Here is a 10,930-nt window from a genome sequence, read left to right as displayed (position 1 = left end):
GTGGCGTGGTTACGCGTAATGATGCCATTTGCACACTGCAGTGGGCGATGTACCCTTTTTTGCATTCGCTAATATTGTCAGTCTCTCCCCAATTAAATTCGTTGTGTGCTGTGCGTGAGTAGTATGGAGCTATAGGCTATATCAGGGTCATAGGTTTTGATCTTTCAAAAAAATACAATTTATTTGAAAGTTCAAGTTTTTATCCTGAACTTTGAAAAACACAGTGATGTATTCAAAATAAAATAAGTATTTGAAATAATTGTTCAGGTTGAATATAATTTTTTGATTCAGTTCAGCAATTTTTTTGAATGAAATATTTATCTTCACATTTCACTACATATTTTGATATTTGAATCCTTGTTTTTTTCAGTTGCAGATTTTACCTTTTCAGATTCATAACAATAATTTGATCAGGTCTCAAATCTTGTTTTTTCAGTTTTCACATTTTTTTTCGCCTTCAGATATTTTTTCACTTTCAGATATATTTTTTCGCTTTCAAACTTTTGGCCCTGATGTTGCTTGGGGGCGGGGCTTACCAAAGAGTAGTTTGGCATCATGAGTGACAGGCCTCCCTCCGTCATGTTGCCTTCATGGATGTTAGGTAGCGCGAGAAATATATATAACTCGACACTTTCTATACACAATACTGCCGTGATACTCAAAGTTCCGTTAAGCGAGCTGTTGAGCATCGTAGTTGGCAACAATCGCTGTATAAGAGCAATAAACTGTGATAGAATGTGAAATTACGTATCCGCAACGAGCCAACAGGTTGTTCTGGTGGACCTGACGCCATCCCCCGCTGTCTCACGGAGACAGACCACAGGTCCTTCCTTCATGCAGCGGTCAGACCATACAACCACCACGGCCCCTAGTAGACCCCACCCCACACACACAACAACGCAGACTATAACACCCCTTGCTGTTAAATGCCAACTATGTGCAATACCTGGCTGCTAAATCCTCAGAACTGTTACAGGATGTGTATTTTGTAAATTGTATTTTAATACAATGTTATGCATGTAACATTATGTAACATAATGTAACATTAAGCTGTATGTGGCTGTTTTTCTGCTGTAACAACGTACATTTCCCCTCTGTGGGACTAATAAAGGTATTCTGATTCTGAACTATACGATACTCAACAGCTCGCTTAACGGAACTTTGACGCTGGTATCAGTTTGGTTTACCACCAATCACGGGAGTATTGTGTATAGAAAGTGTTGAGTTATATTTCTCGCGCTACCTAACATCCATGAAGGCAACATGACAGAGGGAGGCCTGTCACTCAGGATGCCAAACTACTCTTTGGTAAGCCCCGCCCCCCAAGCAACATCAGGGCCAAAGTTTGAAAGCGAAAAAAAAGATCTGAAGGCGAAAAAAAATGTGAAACCTGAAAAAACAAGATTTTAAACTGAAACAATGATGTTTTGAATCTGTAAACGTAAAATCTGCAACTGAAAAAAATAAGGATTCAAATATCAAAATATATAGTGAAATAGGAAAATAAATATTTAATTCAAAAAAATTGCAGAACTGAATCAAAATAATATTCAACCTGAAAAGTTATTTCAAATACTTATTTTTATTTTGAATACATCATTGTATTTTTCAAAGTTCAGGATAAAAACTTGAACTTTCAAATAAATTGTATTTTTTTTTAATGATCAAAACGTATGACCCTGATATAGCTCCATAGAGTAGTCTCAGAGGAGCATGGTCACGGAACTAGATGTTCAGGAACATAACTTTTCAATTGATTTGGATACGTCTGATAACATAAATTCCAATGTTGGTGGAAAAGCTAATTTAAATATGACGTTAAAGCTTTGTTTAAATTACCAGGTCACAAAACACATTATACCTTTTCTGTAGAAAAAAAACTAACACGAAAGAAACGTTATACATGTTATCATTTATCATAAAAAATAGAATTGTTTGCACACTCTGTAGTGCAGCGTGTGCATAGTTACACAGTGACATCTTGTGGTTGATTACACCCTTCAACTTGCTGTGACCCAAACAATAGTCAAGGTTTATTCTCATTGACAATCAATCATAACTGTCCATTCACTCTTCAGCTATTCAACAATGTGGAGGTACTTTACTTGATATTTGCTACTTTGTACTTCTTCTCCAATACAATTCAGAGGTAAATCGTGTACTTTTACTCAACTACATGTATTTAGAATAGAATAATTGGGGATGAGACCCTCTTTAATGGTCACACATGCAGAGCACACAGCACACATAGTGAAATGTGTTCTCTGCTTTTAACCCATCCTAGTACCAGGAGTCTAGTACTAGGAGCAGTGGGCAGCTATTGTACAGCGCCCGGGGAGCAATGGGAGTGAGGGGGGGAAGGGGGCACCACGGCAGGGCAGGAGGTGAACTGAGAGACCTCCTTAGTTACTTTACAGATTTGGATTAATGATGTGAAATATAAACAACACTTAAATAAGACTCAAGTTACACCTGGAGTAAATTCACAAGCTACCCTGCAGTATATAACGTCATTAAAACTAGCTGAACCTTTACCAGCTTTGATAAACACTTTAATGCATTAATAATTATAATCAAAACATATTATATATATTATTCTGAAATGGATCATTCTGCAGGAGTACTTTACTAAGTATATTTTGATGCTAATGCTTTTGTACTTTTACTTGAGTAAACTTTTGAATGCAGGACTTTTACTTGAGAGTATTCCTATACAATTGGATAATTCTACTTTTATACTTTTATACTTTTTGTACAAAATCTAAGTACTTTTCCCACATCTGCAATTTTAGATATTTGCCTTTAAGCTTTAAAATAGTATTGTAAATATTCCTATAGTTTATTCGAGTACTTCCCATTCCTGTCCCAGCTGTGTTGCTGGTACAATTTTTCCTTGGATGAATTGTCATTTTATCCATCTGTATTCTTACGTTTTCCAATACACTTTAAGTTTCAAAACGTCCTTTCATTTCCCCACAAATCATCCAGAAGGCAGAAACTAAAGTAAGGCACATCTATTCACTCACTCTCATTACCAGGCCTTCAAGGAGAAATAGCACCATGACCTTGGGCTTTCCGCTGCAACATCCTGCTGGGTGGCTGACAGTAATGATGATCCTTACAAATGTGAGTGACAAAAAGTATGGCCTTCAAAAGTGTTTTCTAGGTCATGTCCAAATATTTGTTATGAGAAAGTACTTCTATACAGCACCAAGCTCTGCTCTGTAAAGTGCCAGAAATAATCAAAAATAACACACTTGTTACTTTCAGATATAGGATTAATTTAAGCTCCTGCAATAATAAGGTAATTTGCTAATGTGAAAACAGAAAACAAAACAATGCTTAAGTAAACAGATGAGTTTTGAGCTTGCAATGACATTTAATGAATATGCATGAATAGTTAAATAATCACAATACATGCGAGTCAGAGAGTGAAACTTGTATTCAGGATTTATAACAGATTGTTTACATTTTTGCAAGGAAAGTTATCTACAATAAAAATGTGTAAAAAAAACACAAAGCTATAAGCAGCCATAAAACATATACACCTGATTATCTATTCATCTTACTGACAGCAATAAGCAATATACATTTTGTTATGTTCTGTGAAGTTAGATTTGCAAAATACAACAGCTACTGTTAATACAAAAAATATACACTGTGAGTTGAGTGCCATCTACTGGTGGCCAAATAAATTACAACAAAAAGACTGAGAAAAATGTACGTAAGTCTATGTTATCCAAATGTTGTATTATTTACAAGCAGTTTAGTAAAAATATTCTTCTCATATACAGATATTGCCACTCTAGCTACATAGATAGATAAAACCCCTGAATCACATTTTACATTGATTAACTCCGACGTGCACACTGAGTGAGAACACTAAGAAAGAGATTAACATAACAAAAATAACACCTGAAGAGACACATATTTGTAAATAGGATATTGCTGAGAGTTCCTGAGTTAGTCCAAGCACCCAGTGATTGAAGTCAATATAAATGTGAAAAGCCATAAATTACAAGAAACCAAAAGGAAATGGGAATCATTACAGGATGTACGAGGTGGTATAACCTTGAACTATACAGTCATTTGTTTCAGTCTAGCTGGACTCAGAGAACTGACATGGCCCAGATGAAGGAGCTAGTAACGCTCTACCCACCTTCACCCCACACTTCCTGGATGCTCCAACCCTTCACNGAAATAATCAAAAATAACACACTTGCTTACTTTCACGATTATAGGATGTAATTTAATGCTGGTCGTCTCACTGCAATAAAAGTAATTTGCTATGCTGAAAACAGAAAACAGAAACAATGCTTAAGCTAAACAGATCAGTTTTGAGCCTTGCCAATGTACATTTGAATGAATAGTCTGCCAGCAATACGTTAAATATCAACAATACATGCGCATCGTCAGAGAGTGAAAACTCTGCCCTATTCAGGATTTAGTAAACAGAGATTGCTTTACATTTTTGCAGAAAGTGTGAGCTACAATAAAAATGTTGTTCAAAAAAAACACAAAAGCTATAAGCAGCCATAAAACCATATACACCTGATCTATCTATTCATCTTACTACAAGCAATAACGAAAAGATTACATTTTGTTATGTCTTCGTGAAGTTAGATCTTGCAAAATACAACAGCTACTGTTAATACAAAAAATATACACTGTGAGTTGAGTGCCATCTACTGGTGGCCAAATAAATTACAACAAAAAGACAGATTAAAAAGTGTGCGGTTTAGTAAAAATATTCTTCTCATATACAGATATTGCCACTCTAGCTACATAGATAGATAAAACCCCTGAATCACATTTTCCATTGATTAACTCCGACGTACACACTGAGTAAAAACACTAAGAAAGAGAGTAACATAACAAAAATAACACCTTGAAGAGACAAATATTTGGTGAATAGGATATTGCTGAGAGTTCCTGAGTTAGTCCAAGCACCCAGTGATTGAAGTCAATATAAATGTGTACATTAAAAAAATAAGCAGTGCAGATCTGACGCATTCTTTTAACAGTTTTTGCTCAAGTTCAATGGCATCTTTGTGCCAAGTAAAAGCCATAAATTACAAGAAACCAAAAGGAAAAGGGAATCATTACAGGATGTACAAGGAATAACCTTGAACTATACAGTCATTTTTTCAGTTTAGCTGGACTCAAAGAACTGACATGGCTCAGATGAAGGAGCTTTTAATGCTCTACCCACTTTCACCCCACACTTCCTGGATAGTCTAACCCATCACAGCTCCCCACGGCTGCAGTGTGGCCTGAGGCAGAATGAACTGCGGAGTTGGCTGGGGCAAAAAGTAGTAGCCAAATACCTGCTGGGGCGGAGGCGGAGGTGGCGGAGGCGTGCACATCGCGTTGATAAACACTGGAGCGCCCTTCTTGTACTGAGGCCAAACCTGCGCAGGGTGGTAGAAGTACTGGAGGCTGGCAGGGAGCTGAACGGAGAGAAAGATTGGAAGGAGAATGAGAGATTAGAAGGGAAAGGGGAGAGTTTCTAGCACGGGTGTTAAAAACACTTTTATCCATATGGGAGGATTCATTGGGACTTTCCTTTCTAGAATATGCAATACTAAAATGTCAATAAAGGGTGAAGACTGACCGCAGCTTTAGCTACAACCTATATACAAAAGTATGTAGTCTGAACTTTTTAAGGGTGTGTATGTTGTGTTAGTACTAGGTTGTCAATTTATTGTGTTTAAAACTTTTCACAGACTTTGGCTCTATTGATCTACTGATCATTACAGCACTGTGGCGTTTAATTAAAGTTTAACACCACAATGAAGCTCTATGGCACAGAGAAATGAAATATACCAGGACTAATATGATAAAATGTGCTTTGGTCATTGTGGGAATTCCTTACAGTGAGAGGTATATAGAATAGCACAGGGCTTGCACTTATTGTGAGATCTCTACAGATGTCCCTTAAAGAGAGGCAACAAATTACCATATTTCTGACGTATTTGACCATATGTGGTCCTTCTCCGTGTCGATTCCGAATCCTGGGCATCATTGCTACCGTGTAGGCGTTGCTTTCTGCTGCATCCTTCTTGACAACCTCCTTCTTTTCTTTTTCTTTCTCTGCGTCCGCCTTTGCCTTCACGTCCACTTCCGCCTCCAGCTCGCCATCTTTTGCCTCCTCCTCTGTGTCGCTAGACGCAGTGGAACCACAATCTGAAGAGGTAGCAGAGTGGTAATCTGATGTGTCCAGATTGATGGAGTCCCCAGACGAGTCTGTCTGCTTTCCCTCCATAGCTTCCTCTTCAAAACAGGCAACTGTGAATGGCCTGCCTATCTCTGCAGATCTGTGAAGAGAATGTGCATTATTCAATACAACAGTCCTTGTTAATGTCACTGTTAACCTTATCTATATTTATCACTTCCCAAATGTAATGTATCATTTCACAGAATGACTCGTGACAACAACTCACTCATAATTCTTGGCTAGACTCTGAAATGCCTCTTTGTTGCTGAAGTGTTTGTGTGTCATTCTCTGCCTGAGGCCAGCCGGTGACTCACCTTGCACACACCTCCAGTGGGTCGATCCACACCGTTAACTCAGACGGCAGGCCTAGTTCCCTGGGCGTGAACTCACTCTCTTCACAGGCTTTCAGGATTGCGTCATCACAAGGTACTCCGTTATTCATCCGGATGCATCTGTAAAGATTCACCGTTAAGATTATTTATGTTGCAACGTGGATATCTTTCTCTATAATACAGTGTTTTTCAGATGATGATGCAGGATATAAACACATCATCTTTGCAGAGACAAAAAAGACTTTCAGTGACAAAAATGTGTGCATATTTAATATTAAGATAATGTATTTTTATTTACCTGTATGCCTGGCCTTTGCTGGGGGAGTCAGGATACCAGTGATCATCATATTTATCACATAAAAGCTTCTGTAGCTTCTCAGAAAACAGATCTGCTTTGTCTTTACTGAGCTTGCCATGTGCCACAGCCAGGCGTTTGAGGAAGTTTACGCCAGCCTCTACCTCTTTTTTCATGGTGACTGTAGAAGCAAAAGATTAAATACAATTAATTTGAAACTGACAACACATTCATCTTGTTGATTTTGTGTACATGAGTATAAGTATGTGGCTATATAATCACATTTCTTTGCAAAACCAAGTACAAAGAAGTAGAGTGATTTGCGTTTTTGGTAACAGACGGTGACTTCCCTTTAATGAGACGCGGGGGAGCAGGAACTTCAGCTCGGGTGATAACAGCACTTCCCTGTGCAGTTGCTCATGAGTTTATTTGTATTACCTTCAGGCAAGCACTGTGTCGAGCGTGAGTAAAAGAGTTCCTGGCATGGAATTTAGTTTGTATACAGGCAAACAAGATGCAAACTAGTGCTGCCGTGTTGGCATTAAGTACTTTTTTCAAATGCAAATCCAATGAGCACACTGTGCTGTTTTTCTCTGATAGCGTGTCTGTTTGGGTTGGGTGTCAGTGTCAGCCTGACCAGAAAGAACAGCGAGATAAAGGCCAAGGCAATTCAAACTTTTGCAGCTGAAGTGGCTCAGCACGCTAACATCCTGTCCCTGACAAGAAAGTGGTGCCTTGAACTTTGAGGTGCAGACACTCATTTGTTATTGTGGCTTGAAACACACCACTGTTGCTTCAGCATGTAAAATATGTTGAGAGAAAATTATTATTTGCCCTGGAGGACATGGCCACAGCCTCCACTTTAGAGCAGTGATGAGCCTGTGACACAACAAGCAAAGGTAGTAACTTTAAATCACTAACAAATATGTGTTGCTGTTAGATTATTATGGATGCTCAAATGTTATAGTGGTTTCACTCAGTTATTAGTCTGTGACAGAGACAAAAAACAAGTTTGGTTCATGGCTGTTGTTGCAGCAGCTTTCTCAATCACTGTTTTGCTTTCCATCACTCAAATATGTTCAATCCAACATTCCCCACAGGCAAAAGGTTATAAATCTTGCAAGAGGTCCCTTTGTCTAACACGTGAACACAGGTTTTTCTGGTAGGTTTTAAAGTATCAGATTTTTGTGACTGTGAAGAATGCTAAATAGACCTTGTACCTAAATGCCTTCAAGTGAAGCGTAAAAGATGCCATAGCATAACATAATGATTTTCTGTCAAATCATTACATAAACAAAGGCGTTCTGTGAAAAGGAGGACAAAAAAGTTAATATTTATATTTTAGAAATGATTTTGGTTTTTATACAAATGTCAGGTAATCAATTAATCGAGCAATCATTTCACATCCAAACAAAGAAATTAGCAGTTCATTTACGGTTTAAAATATAAGATTTGTTAAACGTATGAACCATTTAAAACCTGTGAAAAATACAGAGTAACAAACCGGAAACAGAACCATTTTCTTTTCCCTAATGAAAATGAATTGTTCATAACAAATCTTAGGCCCAAGGCCAGTTGTTCTGGAAACATGCACCATCCCATATATCACTACTGGTTCAGTTTAATATATTCTAATAAAGGCAGACACATGAGTTATGGTTTAAACTAGTTTGCATCATACTAAATGTTTGTTTGTAGATACTACAGGAACTTATTGACATTCACATGATGGTGTTTGTCTTCTCTGATTACTTCACCTATGCGTGTCAATTGTTTGATCTCATCAGTGTATCATTGATGAGGCGAGATGGCTTCTCAATCTGGACACCATGTTTACTGTGTGCCTGGTAACTTAACAGTGACCTGCTGCCATTCTCAAAGACTCTGTTGGTACTGTTCGGATTTTACGTGTGATGACAACAGCTTGACCCACTATGCAGCATGCAAACCTCTGATGTTAGTGTATTGAGGGCAGACAGACTTTACCCTTTGTTCTTTGTGTCACTTAAAAGCTTGTTGTTGTGCTCAGTGTGTACTTAGCATACCATAACATCATATGTGTTTTCCAAAATATGCAAAACAGCCTGTCACATAACATGTACGAAGGGGAGTTTGCTAATGTGATTGATAGTTTCAGGTGAACATGTTTAACCTTGGACTGGGTTATCGATATTAACGTTGAGTGGCAAGTGCACTTGTGTTCAAGTGTGGTTGAACAAAGGAGGAACAATAGAGCAGTTAAAACACAAATATGTAATCTATAGAGGGGGCGTGTGTGTGTGTGGTGTGCGTGTGCGTGTGTGTGTGTGTGGGTGTGTGTGTGTGTGTCCTGCTCCTAGATGTGCATTACAATCAGACAAAGAAAAACATAAAATAACATAATACAAAAAGGTACAACTGATGTACTTTTTCTTTCTCTTGAAAAATACGTAATAATAAATGCTGGAAATAACGCATTTGGGGTTTTCTGACAGCGCGGAAACCCCCCAGTGGAACTATAGAAACAATCATACGGATGTAATTTCGGTTGAGATGTTAGGCTACATTTACATGTTAGATTTGAAAAACGTGTCATGATCAGTTTTTCATTATTATGTAGCAAAACAATTGCTTATTAACTCTTATTGAAGATTTTGCTTTAGTAATTTAGTTAAATAAGTTTTCACGAGCGTAACAATCCAGTCAAATCAAATAAAAATACACCGAGCGAGCCATAAATTACTTGTAATAAAATATGATAAAACAATTATAACAACATAACAAACAAATGAACCCATACGTGTGATTGAATGGGCTATATTCACAAGAAAGTTTCTTATTAAACACAAAAGTTACAAATCAAAGTGGTACTCACGATGTAATAAAGAAAAGGTCTGAGTATCCAGCCGGCGGTGTGTGTGCCCTCCTCTTGTCTCTTGTCTCGTGGCTGCCTGAGCTGCTGATGTGTTGGAGTTATTATGGTCAGCACATGTTGCTTCCTTGTTCTCGGCTCTTTTCTCGATGCTGCCTGCAGAGGGACGTAACATTACCGTCAGTGTGACTCACTTCCTTTACTCGACTCCGTGAGCAAGCGCTGACTGGCTCCGCGCGAGAGCGACACCCCGCCCGGTCCAAATATGGGCAGTGAAGGTAAAAGCCAAGTGGGGGGATTACCATCGGGTTACACTGTGTTACTACTATTGCAGAAGCCTGTGTTTGTTTGTCTTTTCATGTGGTGTACTGTAATGAAATACATTTACTCAAGTAACAATGCCTTGTAATATTTTGTTTATATTGTGGTGACAACATGTGGGACCATAATTCACATTGTTTATTGTGTTGCCACACGGACCCTTTAGTGGGTAACACCCGTGGCTTTAGCTTGCCATTCCTGCTAGCTTGTGATACAGCAGTTCATGTATTAACCTAATGGAGATGAATGGATAATAAAGATTGGAACTCCATTCTTAATAGACCGCCTCCGACTCCCTTTCTTCGGCACCACACTGGTGACCCTGACGGCTTCGAGACAGTTTCCGAAGTCTCAATGAACATGGCTAATTGCGATGTTCTCGTAAAGCTGCCGGAGTTTTGGGAGAATGCCGCGGCGGCGGGGTTTGCACACGTGGAGGCGCACTTCGCCTGCCGGCAGGTCCGTGACGGGGACCATGTCGTAGCAGCGCTGGGAAGCTCCACATCGTCCAGGTCGGTTGGATTTATCACAGACACCATGGCAAATATGAGGCGATTAAGGCCCTTCTCCTTAAGACATTTAGCTTATCTGCTAAGGAGAGGGCCCAGATACTTGACATTCAAGGCCTAGGGGACAGCAAGCCATCTCAGCTAATGGAGAAAATGCTAAATCTGCTAGGGGGCGAAGATCCCCGGATTTTATTCACCGAGATTTTCCTGTGTCACTTACCTTCCCGGGTCCAGACGGCGCTGGCCAACACGCCTGTCACGGAGCCCCGTGCCTTGGCTGAGGAAGCGGATAGTTTTTTCCTGGCTACACAACAGCCCCGGGCGCCGTTTAAAAATGGCAGCACACTGCTCCTAATACTAGGATGGGTCAAATGCAGAGAAACAATTTCCCCACGGGGATTAATA

At 39.1% G+C, this 10,930-nt stretch overlaps 1 protein-coding gene across 2 annotated transcripts; it reads right to left on the bottom strand.

Annotated features, from left to right (window-relative positions):
- Positions 1–3,932: 3,932 nt before the first annotated feature.
- LOC104953878 (protein BTG4) lies at positions 3,933–9,867 on the bottom strand. Of its 2 annotated transcripts, XR_799270.1 has the most exons (6): positions 9,699–9,867; positions 6,848–7,025; positions 6,532–6,669; positions 5,960–6,317; positions 4,975–5,450; positions 3,933–4,000 (listed from the first exon to the last, which is right to left on the bottom strand). XR_799270.1 is itself a non-coding variant. In XM_010780909.1 (5 exons), the coding sequence occupies exons 2-5, from the start codon at positions 7,018–7,020 to the stop codon at positions 5,238–5,240; spliced, it is 882 nt and encodes a 293-aa protein (XP_010779211.1). In that variant the 5' UTR covers positions 7,021–7,025; positions 9,699–9,867; the 3' UTR covers positions 4,607–5,237. The 2 variants fall into 2 exon arrangements, 1 of the variants encoding a protein (XP_010779211.1); XM_010780909.1 differs by lacking the exon at positions 3,933–4,000 and having other exon boundaries at positions 4,607–5,450.
- Between the last annotated feature and the right edge of the window lie 1,063 nt (positions 9,868–10,930).

Source organism: Notothenia coriiceps, unplaced genomic scaffold, assembly GCF_000735185.1.
Source record: "Notothenia coriiceps isolate Sejong01 unplaced genomic scaffold, NC01 NC01_scaffold00022241, whole genome shotgun sequence".
Taxonomy (NCBI): Eukaryota; Metazoa; Chordata; class Actinopteri; order Perciformes; family Nototheniidae; genus Notothenia; species Notothenia coriiceps.
This window is presented reverse-complemented; position numbering and strand designations above follow the sequence as displayed.